Below are 20,080 nucleotides of genomic sequence, written 5' to 3' on the forward strand. Positions count from 1 at the left end.
GGAACAGAAGAACAACACATGTCTTAGAGGGTTTTTTAGAGAACACTGGGTACTCCCAAGTGAATAGGGAACATAAACTACAATTATTAGCATCTATAGTATCATTTTAATATGGCTTAGATGCATGGCTTTTTTTTAAATAAATGACTGGACTACACAGCAAATTCCATCTGAGCATTAACCCCCCACCATTTTTTACATTGAAGGTGCTTGACCAGGCTGCCCAGAGAAGTTGTGGAGTCTCTATCCTTTGTCCTGGGCAATGAGCTCTGGCTGACCCTGCTTGAGCAAGGGGGCTGGACTGGATGATCTCCAGAGGTGCCTTCCAACCTCAATGGCTCCCCAGCTTTGCATGTAGTAACTCTTAGCACACACACAAAATGCCCACAGTACTGTAACACAAACTGGAATCCCCAAAGTTGCTGGGCATTTTCACCAGAACAACAGCAAAAAACCCCATTCTCAAGATCCAGCTTGTGTTTGGCTCTGCACCACAGCCTGAGCTTAGAAACAAACCTGTCACAGATAAAAGGGAAGTTCTGCAGCACACATACCAATTTAGTCCCACATCCACCCCAAGCTCTCCAGGCATCACTCCACTAGCAATGCTTTGTCTGGCAGCAAGTTTTCATTGCTTCAGTTTATTCATTCAAAAAATGAAATAATCATATCAGCTAAAAACAAAAAATCAGCTGATTTATACCTAAACTAAAGCATTCCACACCCCCAGCAGCAAAGCAAAGCCATGGAAACATATGAGCACAGTCCCAGCATCCAAGACCTTTACCCTTCTGGTCTGTTTAACATTTAGCTGAGGAACATGGAAACAAGGTTTACATTAGGATCAAAAAAATCCACCTAGTTAGCTGTGAAACCTGGCTGGATTCTGTAAGAAGACAGTCTGCTCATACAAATCTGCCATTAAGAAGCAATCCTGAAACATCTCCATAATACAAAGAACAGGGTTCTCATTACCTGCTTAAAACACAACGCTGTGGCTTCCAAGTCTCCTCCTTTAGTTGCTGAGTGCTCAGGAGCTTTAGGAGAACCAGGGCTGTGTTTCTTGCGCTTCCGAGAGTCCCGTCGTGGTGGAGTTTCAGATGGGGAGTGTGATGATCTGTGTTTACTCGTGTGCCTCTTTTTCTCAGCTAAGTCCTTATATTCTTCTTCCTCCTCCTCTTCTTCCCAGAAGCTAGATAATGCACTTGGCTCCTTACTGGCAGGTCTGTCACCATGCCCAGTCCCTGCAGAGCTGTCAGGTGGCTTTTTGGGTATTCTGAAAACTTCACTCCGCTTTTTTGAGCTCTCTGCCTTTTTATGTGGTACCTCGTACACAGAGGACTTAAACTTTTCTATCATAGCTTGTTCTGCTTTTAGCTTGAGTTTACAGAGTTCAGCTTTCTCTCTCTTTTTCTTCAGTGCCTTGTCCCTCTGAAGCTCAAAGCTGTGCCAGAGCCTTTTTCCTTCTCTTCCATCAGATTGACTTCTTTCCTTGCTGGCAGTCACCACATCAGGAGTGCGGGTGGTTTTGCCATGTTTGATTTCTTTGGCTTTAAACTGGATCACTATTTTCTTCTGCCTTTCAGTATGAATTGAAGAACCATCTGGGGTTTTGCTTCTCTTTGGAGATTTTTCCTGGGATCTTCCATCTGCATCGTGAAAAGCACAAGAAATTCGGTGTCGCTTCTTCTCATGCCCATCTTTCTCTGGTTTGGACCTACATGAACATGATCAGAAAGTAATGTAATTTAGCTCAGGTAATGGAAAAGAGCAACAAAAAAGGCATCTGCATTTGACTGAGACAGAGCTAAGCATTTATGAGCACCATTCTTAAACATGAACTTGAAGCAACAGTTATCCTTCAAAATAGTTTGACATGGCAATTTTGGATTTACCTTTCTCCACTGTACAGCTATTTTAGCTTTCAGAAAATGGAGAAAAAGCTTCTTCTGCATTCACTGCTGGTTTGAGAGACACCCTACACAGTCGAGTTTCTTCTTATCACACAGATAAGTTTTAACAGCAGTTCAGTGATAAAGGAGGTGTGTTACCTAAAAGGTCAGCTTGGTCACACAGTGCCATAACACACACAGCTTTCAAACCGTTTATCCTGCACTGACTGGGGAACTTGGAAAGGGAGCAATGGAGGGGAATATAATAACATTCTACAGAAATCATTAATTATATGAAAAATTATTAGGAAATTTGTCATAAGAGCAGAGAAAATACTCAGTAATTATATTTACTGTACACTAGGTTTAAAATATCCAAGGTTTAAAATATCCAAAGAAAGACTGGTTAAAACACCACATTTCATTTGGTGAACAGGCTGAAAAAAAGTCTTCAGCATTAAGTCCTCAGCATTGTTATATTTTTAAATAGTTCTTTTTAATGACAGATTGAGAATTTACCTCTGAAGTTCTGTTTCTTCTTTTGCAGTGTGCTTGTAAGATCTTGTGTCTTCAGAGTTCTGAAAAAAAAATTCAGGAGCTTACAGAGGAAACTGCAGTTGAAAAAAAAGCCTTCATAAGACAATGTCAAAACTGGGTGGTTTGACTGCTTAGAAAAACACCAAGGTCAAAGGGTGCCAAGGATGTGCATGCAAAGATAAGGGTGCAAAGGGTTTAAGAGCACTTCATGATTGAATCATGGAGCACTTTAATGCTTACAAAGTGATTCAAAAGGGTCCACTACAGCAGTGACAAGTACAGACCTGAGATAGTGACATTCCTACCATGATCAATTCACAAGCACTCAGGTAAAGCCATGTGCCCACATGTAGTTTTTATACCTCTCTGGGTTATAGGACTCAGTTTTCCCCAAACCACAGCAGGGTGTAGGAAGTTACAACAGAGAATGGTAACACACGGATTATTTTGGATAAGGAAGCTCCAGACAGTTCATCCTTTCACAAATAATTCACTCCTTCAAAAACTGGGGCCTGCTGACTCAGTGAGGCCACCAGGTCACTGCTGCATTGATTTGTCCTACCTAGAGAGGCCTTTGCTGGTTTGCTCCCACACTAGAGAGCACTTCATGCAAAAATCAAAGGCTTGCAGAAACCAGGGGAGTCCTAAGCTAAGGGAGTTCTGAGAACTTGTGCCTGTGGCTGGTCTGGAGCTGCAGGACCAATACCAGCAATGCAAAGAGCAAGCAGAATGACAGACAATTCCAAAGGCTCCTCCCGGGGCCACATGCACCCCCCTGCTGTCCCCAGCAGCTGGGAAGCACTGAAGGAGCTCCCCTGGGGTGGGTGGAGTTCATGGTGCTGCTGGGACAACTTCTGGTGAGGACAAACCCATCTCCAGCTGCTCATTTCTCTCTTCAAGGCCTATTCCCTGACAACCATGAGTTTTCATGACATTTTTAATATCTCTTTTTAACCTACCTCCTCCTTTTCTCAAATGTTATCGTTTAAATTAATCATCATAAGCAAATTTTCCTACTGTTTCTCTTCTCCCAGCACAATCAGTTTGGGGTATAGGACACCTCCCACCCATGCTGGGATCACACTGCAGGACACTTGCTCCTGTTAGAGATTTCCTCATCTTTTTGCTGTTAAAGCTGTATTCTTCAAACTGGTGAGGCATTAGCAATGGCAATAAGCTGCAGTATGAGGTTTTAAGCCAAGTGTTTACCCTTTGTATTACAGAAGTAAAAAAACCCAAAACAATAAGGTATCTTAGGATAAGTTATTTTTAAAAGACAAATCTAATAATAGTAAGGAAATCAGGGCAAAAAATCATAGTTAGAAACATTTGACTTTGAACAACATTTTCTCTATGATTAGAAGGGTTCTAACATGAATAATTCAGTTTATAAGTCCATAATCATGCTCATTTATTAACAGCTGCAAAAAATTGTTGAGAAGACAGGTAAAAGCTCTCTTACTTTATAAATATTCCTTGCAAAATATAACAGGAAAAAAATGTAGCAAATTTAAGTGTGGATTTAATAAACTACTAATTTATCAACTATGTATTACACTTCTGAGGGTAAATAACTTGTCAGAAGTTGGACACAAACAATAAAAAACAATAGGAAGCTACACACAAGTATGATCAAAAGGTGACAACTCCTGTAGCACCTGCATTTTACAAGTGATTCAGTGAAAGCTGACTCACAAGATACAAGTATGTACTAGAATATGCTGAGAATTTTGGTCATTAATTTATGTCTCAGTGGCTAGAAGGAAATATTGGAGAGTCACTCACCAAAATGCTGTGAAGTGCAACTTGTGGTTAATCAGAAAATTAGGATATATGATCCAAGTTACAGAATAGTGCAAGAAAACAGCACTGGTTTCAGCACCAGTATTAAACCAAACTTTCCTCAAACAGAAAGATACACTAAAAGGAAAAAGTTTCTTATTTCCTGATACCCATACTACTCACAGCTTCTGAAGAAAAACACATTTATCTGCCCAACTCAACCCTCCTGTTGTTCTTTATGACTCTGTCTTTAAATTGGATTCATCCTTCCACCACAAGGCTACTAAACAATTTATGTTCTCTTGAATGTAGGAGACTGAATTAAGATATAAAAGTAATAATATTTCTGCTCCTACTTTGTCATCCTGGCCATCCAAAGAGACTTCCTTTCCAGACAGTTTCTTCAGCTTCTTTTTAGACATCTTCAAATCCTATTAAAAAAAAAAGTGTTGTCTTTATTGCTTGTATTAAGTTTTTAGATCCAGATAAGCTAAAATTAAGTTTTAACTGCACAGAGAAAAATACTTTATAATACCCTTAATAGCCTTCTTTTGTTTTCTCATTACAGAGCCACAGCAGATCTGAATAGGGTTAATTAATTATTCACATCTGAGGGGATGCCAGAGCAGAAATGACAGCAATTCCACCTCCCCAGAGACACCTATTTTGTACCAGCAAACAAACAAAAACTAGCATCCTTTAACACTGAGTCGTATAACCAAGTTTTAAGACCATCGGACCTTGGCAGGGGCTGCCCAGGGCGGTGTTGGAGTCCCCATCCCTGCAGGTGCCCAAGGAAGGCCGGGACGTGGCACTCAGAGCTCTGGGCTGGTGATCCCGGTGGGGACCGGGCACAGCTTGGGCTCGATGGCCTTGGAGGGCTTTTCCAACCCAGCCGAAGCTGTGACTGTCTAAGGCAGTCCCGGCTGCCGCCGAGGATGGAGGAAGCACGGTGACATCCCGCAGCAGCCCCTCCACACAAACAGCGCGCACCACCAGGAAGTTCAGGGCAGTTGTGGAAAGCTTCACCCGGAGCTCCCAGCGAGCCGATCCCAGATCCCAGATCCGAGCAGGGCACCCCGGGACCGGCTCCGCCCTGAGGCGCGGGCAGCACCGGACTCTGAAGGAGCCTCTCACGGGGGGCTGAGGGGCGACAGCTCCTGCCTCACTCCCTCCCTCCAAGGGGACAGCCGGGGGGCCCGCAAGGCACCTGGGGCGCTGCCAACAAACACAGCTCCCCTTCCCTTCCGTCTATTTCCCTTCCCTTCCTCCCTCCTCAAAGGAGGCCGTGCGCCGCCGCCTCACCCCGCTCGGCCGCTCCCCGGCGGGCCCCGCGGCAGCTGTCGGGGCCGTTCGGGCGGCTCGGGCCGTGCCCGGCACGGCTGCCCCAGCCCCGGCACGGCTCCTCCTCCGCCGCGGTGCGCGCCGGGCCGGCCCGGGCACGGCTGGGAAGTGTAGGCGGAGCGGGCCGCCCTGGGCGTGAGGGCTCCGCGGCAGCTCCGCCCCGGGAACATGGCAGCGCTGGAGGCGGCGGAGGCAGCCCTAGAGGCTGCGGAGGCCGCGCTGGGGCAGCGGCAGGAGCAGCAGGAGGAGGAAAACCACAACCAGGACTACGAAGACGGCGGCGAGCCGGCGGCGCTGAGTGAGAACGGGCAGGGATCGGGCGGGTGGGGGCAGCCGGGCCCTCCGTGCCGGGGCTGAGGGCGGGCGGGCGCCATGCGGAGCCCGGGCGGGTTTAAATTTACAGCCCGGGCCGGTTTGAATTTACACCCCGAGCTGCTTTGAATTTACACCCCAGGGCCGCTCGCCGTCCCCGTCCGCCCGCGCCGGGGAGCGGTGAGAGGCGCAGGCTCCCGGGTCTCCCGTTTTCCCAGCGCAGTGCCGGGCCACACGTGTTCCCGCCGGGCCTCGCTACGCTTGAACCCGCGCTCCTGTCGCTTCTTTCTTCCCCAAACCTACCGGTACTTTGTCTTTGGGGATCATTTATTGTTCCACGAGGTCTCTTAGGGAGCCCTAAGTGCGGCGTGGGCCGCGCGGGCTCAGCCGCGCATCTTTGCTCGCAGTTTTTTAAACCCAAACGTGTTTGCGCCATGTGCTCCGGGACGAGCCTGCTGGAGCAGGGAGGTTGGACCACCGTGGTCCTTCCGACCTGATCCGCTCTGGGACTCTGGAAATTGGTTTTGCTGGACTTCCAGTTCCCCAAGTGAGCCCTTGCTGCCAGCCCTTTGCTGCTGCAGCTTTACGGTTGGAGTGAACTGAATCTTCTAATTAATTCATTTTTGTGTGTAAATGTACTTTAGGCTCTCTGAAGAAGCATTATTCTGTTTGTGTGAGATCACGGATTCCCCGTGGGCATTTAAAAACTCTCGACGTCTTGGTTCGGTAGAGCCTGCTTTGCTTCATCATTCAGTGTGAAAGTTTACCTCTCTCCTTGTACATTTACATATTCACTAGCTGTTTTTTACATATATTCGTATTATCCTTTTCAACCATTCTAACCTCTCCACGTGCTCTGTGGATGCAGACAGTCCAACTCTGCTGGGTTTTGTCACTGCTGTACTCTCACTATACATTTTTGTAACCGTTTCCACTTTTCCTGCAACTAATCAATAGTTGTTAGGGATTTCTTACCAAACATGCTTTTACTTACTCTTTTTCTGTCTGTCTTTGTATTAATAAAGCATGTAGAAACTATCACCAGGAATCCTGCAACTTTTTAATAGAGCAGTAGACTCCATGCAAATCTTTCTTAGGTGAGTTGCCATCTTAAAACAGGTCTGTGAGGAGCACAGCAACAATCTCTTTGTAGCAATTCACCTCCTGATAGATTTTAAGATAGGTAGAATAATTTTACTCTGTGCTTCTGTTTTTTCAGATTTTTGAGCCCCTGTCTTGAGGTATTCCTTCCATTTTCTCTTTCTGTCAGTTTTCATAATAACAGATATTCTTACCTAACAGCAATGTTTAAAAGAAAACAAACAAAAGTAGCCCGGGGGAATCTGAAGAACTGCTGTAAGATCCTTCCAGCCTGTCTTAAGCTGTGGTCAGGACTAGGTGCATAGGGAAGACCTGAGAAATCAGAGAATCATGCAATGGTTTGGGGTTGGAAGGAGCCTTAAAGCCCATCCTGTTCCAGCCCCTGCTATGGGCAGGGACACCTCCCACTATCCCAGGTTGTTCCTTCCGCCTGCACAGAACAACCATCCATTCCTGCATCCTCTGGAAATAACTTCCAACACAAACCAGTTTGTAGGTCCGTGTTTTCTCCATGAGGTGCACCCCAGCTTCTGTGTCAGGACAGACAGCTCCTGGTTGCCTTTTGTCTCTGCACCTCCTGTCTGTCCCATCCAGGCTGAAAGGCCTTGGCCTGCTCTGTTGCTTCTCAGTAATTGCAAAGCAATGCCAGAGCTTTATTTGTTGTTGCCCATGGTTGAAACTTCACTAGTCCCACCTGTCCCCTGGAATCTTGCTGGGAGCAGGACAGTATTTGTAGATTTAAGTGGCTTTCTGAATCCTTTTCTAGTGCTTCCTCATATCCCTTGGAGAGGGATTGGACCATCCCTTCTGGGGAAATTCTACCTCTTCCTTCAATTATTTTCCCCGGGTTTGACTATTCTCCTCATTTTATCTCCCCATCTCTCAGGCTCTTTAAATGCTTGAAATTCTTCACCAGGCCCATCTGCCCCAAGAAGTAATACATTTGCAAATGCTGATGGCACCAGCACTTACCCTCCTCATTGCCTCTGCTGATAGCAAATTCCTCCTTTAGTCCCTTCTTTCATACTGTTTGATTCATGAACTAAACTGTTACCAAAGTTTTTTAGCTGATTGTAAGTTGTCTGGGGAATTTGGAGCTCCTCCTTGCCTGCTTTGCCTTGCATTCTGCCACAAAACAATATGTAAATGTTATTTTGTTCACCTTAAACATCTGGTACTGATGTGTGAATAGTTATTTCCCCTGTCCAGGGTTACATTATTCCACAGTGGTTTCCAAGGATAATTGGAATGAAGATTCATCTCATACTATTCTCCTAGGGAACTATTTTTCCTCTTTCATGCTTTTAGTCAGCACCAGATTATTGAAAACAAATGAACGTGTTTGTAAAGTTCAGTTACATCGGTGACACTTTTACTGTGTTTTTATTTGGTTTTAAGATGGTTTGGTCTCTGAAAACATGAAAAGCAAGAACGCTGAGATGAAAATTCCCGAGTCAGAATTGGAAGCTGAAGACAGAGGAGCAGAGGAAGAACGGCCAAGGGAATCTGATAGCAACATTTTGGATCTATCATCTGATTACCCACGAGGTTTGTTAATAAACTCTTAATATTTGTGCCATGTGTTGGAGGAAAGGTAGAAATACTCGGGAGGAAAGGTAAAGGGAGTGTGTGAAATCTCATTTTAAAACTCACCTCTGTATCCTGCCATGGATCAATTGCTTTGTCTGGCACGAGAAAACCTGAATATTTATCCTGTAAAAACGTTGTAAAGCTTAAAGTTGCTACAGAATCTGTTACAGTGGACTGGGAAGTTCTGTGTGCTGGAATCAGTAAAGTAGATTTCAACCTAATTTTCTTGGTATTGGCAAATGCTGACTGATAAGTTGAAAAATCAGGTGGTAGATTTAAAGGTTAAATTGTTTACCAAGGGAAGGGAAAAAATGGTAGAATTTCATGTATCCTGACTCCACAGTGAATAATTGTTCTTAAATTTGGTCCACTTACAGTTGATACTTAGTTTTTCCAGTGAGTTCCTAAGATGTTTTTGTACTGCTTTTGTGCATGATTTACATTCACTAACAATGCTCAGCAGTAAAACCTGGTGTAAAGGGAATGTGACTTGATCTTTTCAGCTGGTTTTTTTTTCAAATTAGGATCTTTCCATCTTAGAAAGCTTGTGTGTCAGTATTAAAAGGAAGTAGAAATATATGAAAATATATGGATCTTTTTAAACAGCTATTCTGGGGATAATTTTTGCAGTTATTTGTGCTGCCATGGAAGTAAAAGGACAAAACCAAATATTTCAGTCCCTACTGCAGTCATTCTCTAACAGTGCTAGATTTGATGTGCTGCATAGAAAAGTAGCAGTAAACTGAAAGCAATTTTTAAACTAAGAATGTTTAATTTCTAAATATTTCTGGCATTTTTTTTAGACAAACATATTTCAATTCAGAGACACCTTGCTGATCTAGAGAAACTGGCTGACCTGAGAGACGGTGAGTTGTCCACAGCAGTGTCCCAGAACACAGATCTTTGTGTTACAGGCATTTACATTTTCCTTTAGATTTTATCTTTAACACACTACATATATTTATGATATTTAAAGATGAGGGGTTTTGTAAAAAAAGGCTTTATGATTTATTTTCTTGTTCTTCTCCTAAATTCTGCCTGAGAGGTTGTTTGACATTCAGCTAGTTTTTATTTAGGCTACTCCTTCAAGGGCTTCAACACTTTTTGTGTCTCACATGCAGGATTTTCAAGAATTATTTTATATTTTCCAAAATTATTTTATATAGGGTACATTGCCTTATTTTGCAGCTTAAATAGATATCAGCTGCTTGTTTTGTCCAAAGGATTCAGGAGTTGGAACTTGCAAGTCTTTGCATGTCATCTGTAAAGTTCTGTTGTTCCTCAGTACTTTTCAGAAATTTCATTATCTTCATGTTCCTGGAGTAAAAAATACTAGAAACCAAAACCCAAAGGTTGTAGAAGTTAGTGATTTTAAAAGTTTATAGTGATTTTGGTCTATATTCTATGGAGGAGAAAGAGGCAGCCCATACATTTGAAGTTTGTGCATGAAATAGAATGTTCCCTGAAGATTTAATCTTTAACTCATGTTGGTTTTACCTTCAGCCTTTTTTCTCTTGGCCTGCATCTCAGCTAACACAAGTGATAACTGCATTTCATGTTTCTCATAGTTTTTAATGTATTTTCAGATGAAAGGAAGCCTTGTCCATTATGTCCTGAGGAGAAATTCAAAGCTTGCTATAGCCACAAACTCCATCGTCACTTGCAGAATTTGCACTGGAAGGTTTCTGTTGAATTTGAAGGTAATGGCAATTGGGTTTGAATAGTAAATACTAGAAGAAATTGTGAGTATGTTCTGTGTTTCATGTTTCAAAATTCCTCTTGGCTTGAGCATTTTGTTATCATCTCTGAATTAGAACTATATTTTGACAGAATGAATTTTGAGGTGGGATGTAAAATCTAAATGTGAAAGAACTCGTATTATTCTCCAGCCAGAATGGTTACAATTGTACATTTTCTCTTTAGAAAAACACCAATAATTGCATGGCATGTTATGAAAATTACCATAAAATTTTTAAAAAGTGCATAATGAAAACAACTTCAATATAAGTTTTAGTTATATATTAATAATAATCAGACACATACAGGTGATCAATTTTAGTGGATCATAAAGATTCCATGGGTTCCAATAAGCACTTGAAGTCTTTATGTAGTATCAGTACTTAGTAGCTTTAATTGTTTCTTAAAGAACTCTGTGATCTGCTTATGACATGCATTAAAATCCCTGCAAGAAGTTTAGGAAGGAAAATAAAGTGAGCAGTGTGTGTTTTTCAAAAACCCAGGTGTATGGGTTTGTGGCAAATAAAGTGACTATTTAGAGGATGAGCAAGATAAAATTGACCTATAAATTTTCCAGCTGGAGTATCAGGTATCTCATTTTGGTTTTCTTTAACTGTGCAACATATGTTTATAGATAAAGTCTTCACACAAGTCTTTTAGCCAGGTAACAATATTTTTGTGGATGACTCACAGGTACTTTTGAACTGGAGACTTGGTGTAGCTTTGTAAGATGCTCAGAGACTTTATTAAAATAAACTTTAAATTCTTTGCATTTTAAAGTTTAAAATGTATAATTAGCTGATAAATTTCCCTGTGCAGAGAGGGAATGTCCCAGATAATTGGTGATGTTCTTGTTGCTGTCTGGTGAAATCTGAAGTGACAGCATGTGGTGCAGGCCACAGACATGCTGTTCATTTACTCTTCTGGGATGGCATTTGTTTTCCAGGGTACAGAATGTGCATCTGTCACTTATCCTGTCGGCCAGTAAAACCCAACCTTGTTGGAGACCAGGTAAAAATGCTGAATCCCAGGAATTCTTGTTACTGTACAAAGTGGGGGATTTGGGTGACTGAGGGGAACTTTTGAGATCTGCTTAGTCTCCAAATACATCTTGCTGCTGTGTGTGTGATGCCAAAAGCTTGTTGGTCCAGGATGTGTGATGGAACCCTTGGATAGCTGCGTGTGGCTGTACCTCTCTCACTGTGGAGGGGCAGCTCTGGCTGTACATTCAGGATACTTTGTGTGTTCTGGAGGTAACAGATGACTTCTCATATGTCTGTGTTCAGTTCTACTTCAAGCATGTTTTATGTATTCTGGAACTACATAAAAGGCTCTATTTTACAGACATTGTCCAAGATGGGAGCTCATTACCACTGCATCATCTGCTCAGCAACTATAGTACGAAGAACTGACATGATCGGTCACATCAATCGTCACGTGAATAAAGGAGAGACTGAGTCCAGGTTTAGCACAGGTGAGCTCTGACTGACAGGAAACATTCAGTCTTCTTCTGTCATATACCACCTGCAGTAACACAGGAAAAATTCAGAAACAGAGTTTGGCTTTCTAATGAAAAATCTGCCCTTAATATTTCAGAACTTTTGTTTCATCAAACTTGTGATTTAGTCTTGCATTGACCAGTTCCTGTGTTCTTATTGAGATAACAAGTACTCCCCTCACCCTTAATGTTTTAAGTACCAGCTTGAGTGTCTCCAAAAGAGTGAGGACATGACATCCACAGGGAAAAAAAAAGTCTGGAGTAAATCTTTCTGCAATGAAAAATCCTTAGCTTTTTATCCAGACTGAACCAGCTTGGGTTCCCAAAACAAGGTTTTTTCAGTCTCAGAAAGACATGATAGAGGTGTCAGTAGTTCTTTGGTAAATTGCAATCCTACCTGACTTGGTCCATAATAAAACTTTGGTTTCTAAACTTGCATAAACTAGGTTAAAAACATTTTAAATAATTGGAATGCCAGTAGTTTGATGCCTGGGCATTAGTTTGGATGTCTGAAAAGCGATAGTAGTACTACATTCCATATCTTCATAGATTTTGTGGTGTGAAATACATTGATCTCTGTGTGCTTCCCTTCAGAGCTGTGAGTAAAGAATGGCCCATTTAGTATTTTTAACAAAATGCAAGAGGCAGTTTTTCCTCATAGAGGGAGGAGGAATCCGAGGTTTTGTGATCTGTAGGCACTGGGCAGCTCTTGGGGCCCCTGAAGGTGGAGCAGATGCACCATGTGTGTGTTTGAAAGCCCTGAGAGAGGCAGGGTCATATCCAGTTGGTACAAATTTTTCCTGCTTGTTCCCAGGTACATTTTAGACTGTGGATGAACTGCTCAGAGGAATGGCAGCCTGTGTTTACAGTTTCAGATCTGAAAGCTTGTTTTGCCACAGGCTGTCTACACAGAGCTCTGCTGCTGGAATTGTCCATGTGCCTGTGCTGTTCATGCATTTTGTGTGGCTGTTCAATAACGTCAAACAGATCAAGGATTTTTGCAGTTCATTGAGACACATATAGGACTTTGATAACAGGGTTTTAATTAATTAGCAATGTATTATGTTTAAACGTGCAAAACAGATGTGCTAAGTGTCAGGCTCAGGGGCTGACTTTCTTAAACTGGAGTGGATACATAAGAGCCCAACTGAGAAACAAATCTGATGTTTTATGAGAAGAAAATTGTGGCAGAGCATGATCCTTATTTGCCACTTTTAAAATTAGAAGATAAATTGTTGCCTGCTTCTCCCCTCATCCTTGTAAACTGCTCCATGTGCTGGTTGGATTGCAGCATAACCCAGACTTCTTGCTTTGTGGGAGCAGTTTTTTAGTGTAATTTACCAACTGTGTTAATATTAATTTCAGTTCTCACCAATTCTTTCCTTCTGCCTCAATTACTTCTTTCAGTTCGTGCTCCCAAGTCATCTTACAAAGTGGTGAAGGAGTCAGCCACAGATGTGCAGGTTCTTCCCAACCACTCCACACCCCAGAAAACAGATTCCTATTTTAATCCTAAAATGAAACTCAACAGGTGAGAGAGCAGGGAGTGGGAGGATGCATCAGAGGGGTGGGGGAGTTTGCAGTGAAAAATCTATGTTTTTAAAAGCAACCCTGCAAAACTTCTGTTCAGAGGGAAGGAGAAAGGAATTTCCCATCAGAAAACTCTTCTTGACAAATAATATTTGTACCCAAAACCACTATGTGTGAAATAGTATCATCTCTGGAGTTACTAAGTATTTTCCTGTAATTAGTAGATATTACTTTAAGAATACTCTGCTGTAGAATTCAGCTTTTCAGCATAGCTGAGCTTTTTATTTACAGTTCTTCCCTGTAAAAAGTGGAGTTTAGCTTAACTATCCCACTGTTATGTTAAAGGGAGATAAATAAGAAGAAGGAAATAGAACTGTTCTCTGAATTTACAGACTGTGGCCATTTTTGTCTTGCAGGCAGTTGATATTCTGTGCGCTGGCCGTGCTTGCTGGGGAGCGCAAACCCATTGAATGTTTGGATGCTTTCGGTGCCACTGGTAAATCCATTTCTTTAATAGTTTGGGTTTAAATCCAATAGGAGGAAGCAGCAGAAATTCATAACTGACATCACATACCCAAAAATAATGTCAGATACACAATAATTGTCTTCCTTGGGCAGAGAGTCCTGAGCTTCCATACAAAAAGACAGCTGTCAAAAGCTGTATTAAGGCTTTTAAAAAGTCTGTAAATAATATTTAAGTTCAGTGGTCTTAAAATCAGTTGTCTTATTGTCCTTAAATTTTGTTTTTCCACAGGGATCATGGGGTTGCAGTGGGCAAAGCACCTCAGAAGTTCTGTGAAAGTTACAATTAATGATTGTAATGAAAATTCTGTGACAATGATTAAGGAAAATTGTCATTTAAACAAAATGAAGGTGAAACTGAACAGTAGGGAAGAAGACAATGGTGAAACTGTGGGAAATGGAGAAGAAAATAGTGACACCATTGAGGTGACAAAAATGGATGCCAATGTTGTCATGCATTTGAGATCATTTGATTTTATGTAAGTGTTGAATGTTTCTGTCAGTTTTCTGGTTTGGTAATGACACACCCCACCCCAGTTCCCAGTATGTGATTATTTGGAGAAATTGGAATGATAATATAATCAACCAGCAGTCACTTGAAATGTAATTTTGTCCCAGAAATGGTGTGGGGACAGAACTTTAATCTTAAATGTTTTAAAAAGTGCTGGAAAAATATTAGTTTTTATGACATTCAGAATGGGTTACAAATATACATGAAAATTTTAACCCAGGCTGGGTTTTTTTAATAACTTCATTGTCTGTTTGCTGAAGGGAAATACCAAATCAGTTTTGGGTTTTTTTAAAACTTGTTTTTAGTTTAAAATGCTGTTTGTTGCATCTCCTGTTTTTATCTATTTTGCAGCATATTAACTTTGAATTAAAGTAGGCTGATTCTTCCAGGTTGGGTATATAAATGCATGCATTCAAACCCATTCAAACAGATATCAAAATAAGTGGTGGGATTTTTTTTTTTGTGTTATTCATGACTGACATTCAGATCTAAGCATTGCTGGAACTTTTAGTCCTGTTCCTTCTTTCTGTTTTAATTGTGATCATAGATGAAGGTTCTAAAATAGTTTTTTCCTCGGTGTAAAGCCAGACTTTGGAGCATTTACAGACACTCAGTGGTACATCCTTTCTTTTCAGCCATTTGGACCCCTTTGGAACTTCTGTGAATTACCTGGATTCTGCCTTCAGAAACGTGAGAAACCTTGGGATTGTGTCACTGACATCCACAGACATCAGCTCCCTCTATGCCAAGGCTCAGCACGTGGCCCTGCGTCACTATGGCTGCAATATTGTCAGAACAGAGTACTACAAGGAGCTGGCAGCCAGGGCTGTGATTGCTGCTGTCACCAGGTACTGCTAAACCATTTCCAATTAGGGTAAAAAATTATTAGGTAATTATTTGAAATAATTAGTGACTGGGCAAGGTGAAAATGCATCAGTAGGGTGGGGGGGTGGGATGGTAATGTGAAAAAAAAATACCCAGACTTGCAAACTCTTCTATTTCTCTATCAATTTTGCCATTTTAAAGCTCCATAGGACTTCCTAAATACAAAATAAACTGCTTGAATGGCTTCTAGCTAAGCCTTTCAGGTAGACTTGCTTCAGTGGAACCTGATGTTCACTGCACATCCTCATACTTGAGGTTAAAAAGATGGATGTGCTTACTGACTTGTGAAATCAGTTATTTGCATATAGATACCCTAACTAAACTCAGTCTGTTAAATAAATGAAGACCTAAAACCTAATTGGAGAAAAAAGGTACAGGCAAGAGGAGGGGAAAACTGCTTGGGAAAGATGAGGAGGAAGTGAAATAACCAGAGGTTTTGAGAATGCCAGAGCACAAATGCTGAGCTGAACATGTTTAGATTTCCCTTGTCCTCTTCCCTGCTCATGTGATGATGCAGGTGGCAGTCCACTATTTCTAGCTGTGATAAAAAGAAGTAAAATTAGATTTGCTTGGCCTGCCAGGGAGGCCACAAAATGAGGCACTTCAGAAAGAAAACACTTCCTCCTGCTCTCTCAACTCTTTAGTAGCCCTCTCTAGGAAGGGAACGAGCTCAAGAACCGTGCAGCAGGTTCAGGTGTCCATGGCAGTGTTTGCCTGCTGAATTCAGTACAATTTGGGCTTTGTGTGTGTTTGTCCCCCCAGAGCTGCAGCTCGCTGTAACAAGGGCATTGAAGTGCTGCTGGCAGTAGCTCTGGAACACTTTGTTCTGGTGGTGGTCAGAGTTATACGGGGCCCAACCCCTGCAGATGATTCAGCAAAGAAGGTCCGATACCTCATCCACTGCCAGTGGTGTGAAGAGAGGGTTTTCCAGAAAGAGGGCAATATGGTGGAAGGTAAATGGCTTTTCTTTTGCAGTTTGTCTCTCTGTTCTGTGCCTTGTTTATATTTATATCCCATTAGTAGCAATTCCCTTGTATGTAACAATGTATGTGAGGTGGAGAGGGTGCTGTGCTTCATGGCCATGGGCTGGATTGGTTGTCTGCATGGATTTTCCTGTAAATGGACTGGATTTGTGGCACAAATTGCTCAGGTTGTGGCTGCCCCATCCCTGGAGGTGTCCAAGTTAGACAGTGGAAGGTGTCCCTGCCCATGGCAGGGTGTGGCACTGGACAGGCTTTAAGATCCCTTCCAACCCAGACCATTCTGAGATTTGTTTCTACACAGGACACCCTCCCAGCCTGCTCTAGCTGCTGGAGCTGCCAGGATGCCCGGTATGTCCATGGATCTGCCACTTCAGGAAAAGCCCTAGGATAGGGATAGCCTTTGATACTATTGGGTTCCTTCAGATGGCAGCAGCTAGATAGCCTTTGGTGTCAGATTGCTTTTCTGCTGCATTTCAGTTCCTTAAAATGCCGTGGACTGAGCAGTCTGGTTTTCCCCTGCTGTTGTTAATGGGCTGTCCCCACATACAGGTTAGCAAAGACAGGAGACAAAAATTGCACTCCTGTTTTAACACTGATTACCAGTCAAGTCATCAATCACTAAATCCCACCATGAGCTGCTTGGCAGAAGTGAAAATACTGTCACACTTCTGCTGTTGCCCTTCCAAATACCTCGCTGAAGTGAGCTCCCACTGCATCTCTCTGTCTGTGCAGTCACACAGGCATGGCTGGCTATTGCCAAACAATTCACATGCTGTTTTTCTGCTGCAGAAAACCCTTACCAGCAGCTGCCCTGTGACTGCCATGGCAGCATGCCTGGGAAGACAGCAGTGCTTCTTGGTCCTCTCTGGTAAGTTCACATCACAGGACACATTTGGAGAACCACTCTGGTCCAGGAGCTCTGCAGCTCAGCTGTTCATACCATAGCATTTTTTATTTTAGCACTACAAAAGGAGGTACAGCAATCAGCAGGAGCTCAGGAAACAGAGTGTGGATTTGAATTTAGTGGGGTATTCAGTTTTTCCTTTTGTTCAAACCAGTTAATAAATAGTAACATATTTTAAATTCCACATTCAGTGCACTTACGGAATATGTCCTGCACAAGAGAACCTGCCTCTGTGTTCCTCTATTTGCCAAAAGTAACTCCTGTTACTCTAAACTTGTGGAGAATTTATTAAATAAATCATTACATGTGCTGATGGTAATAAATACTACATTGCTTGTTAATTAATATTTGTAGAAACAAGAATAAATCATTTAAAGTCTTTAAGCTATTTCAAATCAGTATTAAAAATTAGGCAATCAACAGCACCTTTCTTTAAGGGGGTTGAATGACTTTCTCTACATCTTAGGGCAGAAATTACTGTTTTTGAGATCTTGATTTTTAAATTATTTTTTTAAACAAGACCAGTGTTGTTGTCATTGCAAAAAAATCGATTCAGTGTAACATAATTGCTAATCAATTTGGGCAAGAGAATTTTGGAGCAGCTTCCATTAAGAAGCCTTAACTTTTGACTTCTCTTGTGTTTCATAGGTCAGGATCTCTCTTTAACACTGGATTCCTCAGGAGGATGCTCCTGGAGGCTGTGCAGTATGGCTTGGATGAAGCTCAGCCACTTCTGAAGACATTAGTTTGTGAAGCAGAGTGCACAACTCCCAAACATTTTTCTACCCACAGTCCTGGTGATGAGAACAAACAAGGTAAGAAAACGGGCAGCCTGTTCACAGAGAGGACTGGCTTTGTGGTGATTCTTAGAGATGCTGATCCCTGATAAGTTACTTAACAGCAGTGTATCCATAGAGTTGAATGCACTATTGAATATTTGAATTATTTCATTCTGTGTAATTAAAGCATTTTGCCACTTTACAGTAGAATTAATTTTGCCTTCTAATTGTATTCTAGAAGAGTGTGGTGTATATATTAGAACACAAAATACTTCTGCAGAGTCCTACTTAGTACATGGTAAGTGGAGCATTTTGGTGTAGCCTTTTTTATATTTAACAGTATTGCACTCTGGAGTTTTTTCCCAGCCAGTACTGATTAGATTTTATCTTTATCCAGAATCATATTTATTGATAAAAGCAGAATGCCAAATATTCTATGAAGGCCACTGTAATTTACTTGTTACTACTGAAAATGGCCTGTTGATTAAATTCTGGCCCGGTTTTACCTCTGCAAACACCAGCTTAGAAAAGCAGGCACACAGCTGAAGTTGCTGCATGGCTTTGTTTTTGTGTGTGCTGTCTGAGGCTTTGCTGGTGTTTTTGGGGTGCCTGTGAGTGCTGAGTGGTTTCTGTGGCCTTGTTGTGGTGCAGGCAAGAGGAAAAGCGAGGAGGTGCTGCGCAGCGCGGCGAAGCGGCAGCGGGCCGAGCACAGTGCCGAGCACCCCCCGTTCTACTACAACGTCCACCGGCACAGCATCAAGGGCATGAACATGCCAAAGTAAGTGTGGCTTCACCTTCCAGCCCGGTCTGACACTGACACACAGCTTGTTCTGAGTCAGCCCTGGCAGCACCGTGTCCGTTCTAAATGCGGGAATTTGGTTTTGCTGCCTTTCTTCCCAGGTTAAATAAGTTCCTGAACTATCTGTCAGAGGCCGGATACCGCGTGAGCCGAACGCACTTCGACCCCATGGGAGTCCGCACCAACGCGCCCCTGGTGCAGTTCAAGACCATTCTCATGAAGTACAGCACTCCCACCTATGTGGGGGCACAGGCAGAGGGCCCTGTGCATCTCCCCGGAGAGATCCAGGTGGGAGAAGAGGTTCCAGCTGCTGCAGTGATGAAGGTGGAGGAGGCTGAAGTGGCGGAAGATAAATCCGGGGTCGCCACCACCGTGTTCACAGAGTCCTACCCCACTCACTGTGCTGCTGAATAATGCAGACGGGTTTGTTCATCAGGATGTTACAGACTTCCAGCACACCCTGTTCCAGTAAACCACTCCTTCCTCCCAAGCTGGAGTTTGACCGTTTTGAGCTGCCTGTTGTACTTGGAAGGGACAGTTTAGACTTAGGTAACAGAATTTAGCCCTGATCCCAGCATGGCTGTGGTCACAGAACCAGCACTGTGGGAAGGCTGTGGAGTTACCTGCTTTTATGTTCACCTCTTTTTCACACTGAGGCATGGAGGCTGCTTCCCAGTCTGTCCAAGCCTTACTGCCAGCACGGCATCCAGGAGGTGGGACAGGGCTAACAGTGTTCAGCATTTTGGAATATGACATTATTGTGAAACAGCCTGTTCCTAAAATGCATCATTCCTAAAACCTGGCCAACTATGATCCAGAGAGAGAGGGCATTTAAAGGTAACAAAATAGTACAGATAAAATGTCCTCTAAGTTAAAGCCAGGCAGTCCTGCCTGGGTGCAGCTGTAGCTCCAGGTTGCACATGTAACTCTGCATTCAGGTCTGTTTCCAGGGTTCTGCCTCCAGGCAGGAGCTGATCCCAGGAGAACAGGAAGGACTGGTGACACAGCTGCTAGCGAACTTCAGTTTGTACCCAAATCGTAGTGAATTGTGTAGTCACTCTAGGTAGTTGTCTGCTCAGAGCTTACAGTGGTTGTGTGCTGCAGAAAGGTACAGGGACAAGGGACCACACTGGACCTTCAGGTGAAGTTTGTGGTGAGTTGTCAATAGTAACTCTGAGCTAAGATCTCTTCTGTGAAGGAGCAAAGCTGCCAGGTGTTGGCAGTTCTGGTTTCCTTAAATATATGGCAGCATTCCAGCCAAACGAGCTTGCCTTTGTCCTTTCTTTCCCCCACACTTAGTTCTGGTATCTCTGTGTATTCCACTTGAACAGCTGTCGGCAGTGGTTGCCATTTCTCACAAGTTTGGTGTTCAGC

General features: G+C 42.8%; 2 protein-coding genes across 2 annotated transcripts in view; one reads left to right on the forward strand and one right to left on the reverse strand.

The window, feature by feature from the left end:
* The window catches only part of SWT1 (SWT1 RNA endoribonuclease homolog), a 25,176-nt gene extending 19,451 nt beyond the window's left edge, over positions 1-5,725 (reverse strand). The window contains 5 exon segments of the mRNA XM_054638154.2: positions 976-1,717; positions 2,412-2,470; positions 4,568-4,642; positions 5,517-5,680; positions 5,683-5,725. Coding sequence (XP_054494129.2) covers positions 976-1,717; positions 2,412-2,470; positions 4,568-4,642; positions 5,517-5,680; positions 5,683-5,725 — 1,083 coding nt within the window.
* Positions 5,720-19,972, forward strand: TRMT1L (tRNA methyltransferase 1L). The gene is made up of 16 exons (XM_054638155.2): positions 5,720-5,853; positions 8,367-8,516; positions 9,362-9,424; positions 10,145-10,258; positions 11,242-11,306; positions 11,640-11,769; positions 13,201-13,324; positions 13,740-13,819; positions 14,078-14,324; positions 14,992-15,204; positions 16,004-16,194; positions 17,014-17,092; positions 17,777-17,943; positions 18,146-18,205; positions 18,559-18,685; positions 18,808-19,972. Exons 1-16 carry the CDS (start codon positions 5,724-5,726, stop codon positions 19,118-19,120), a joined length of 2,253 nt encoding a protein of 750 aa, XP_054494130.2. The 5' UTR covers positions 5,720-5,723; the 3' UTR covers positions 19,121-19,972.
* The last annotated feature ends 108 nt before the right edge of the window (positions 19,973-20,080 follow it).

This window comes from Agelaius phoeniceus, chromosome 8 (assembly GCF_051311805.1).
Source record: "Agelaius phoeniceus isolate bAgePho1 chromosome 8, bAgePho1.hap1, whole genome shotgun sequence".
Lineage (NCBI taxonomy): Eukaryota > Metazoa > Chordata > Aves > Passeriformes > Icteridae > Agelaius > Agelaius phoeniceus.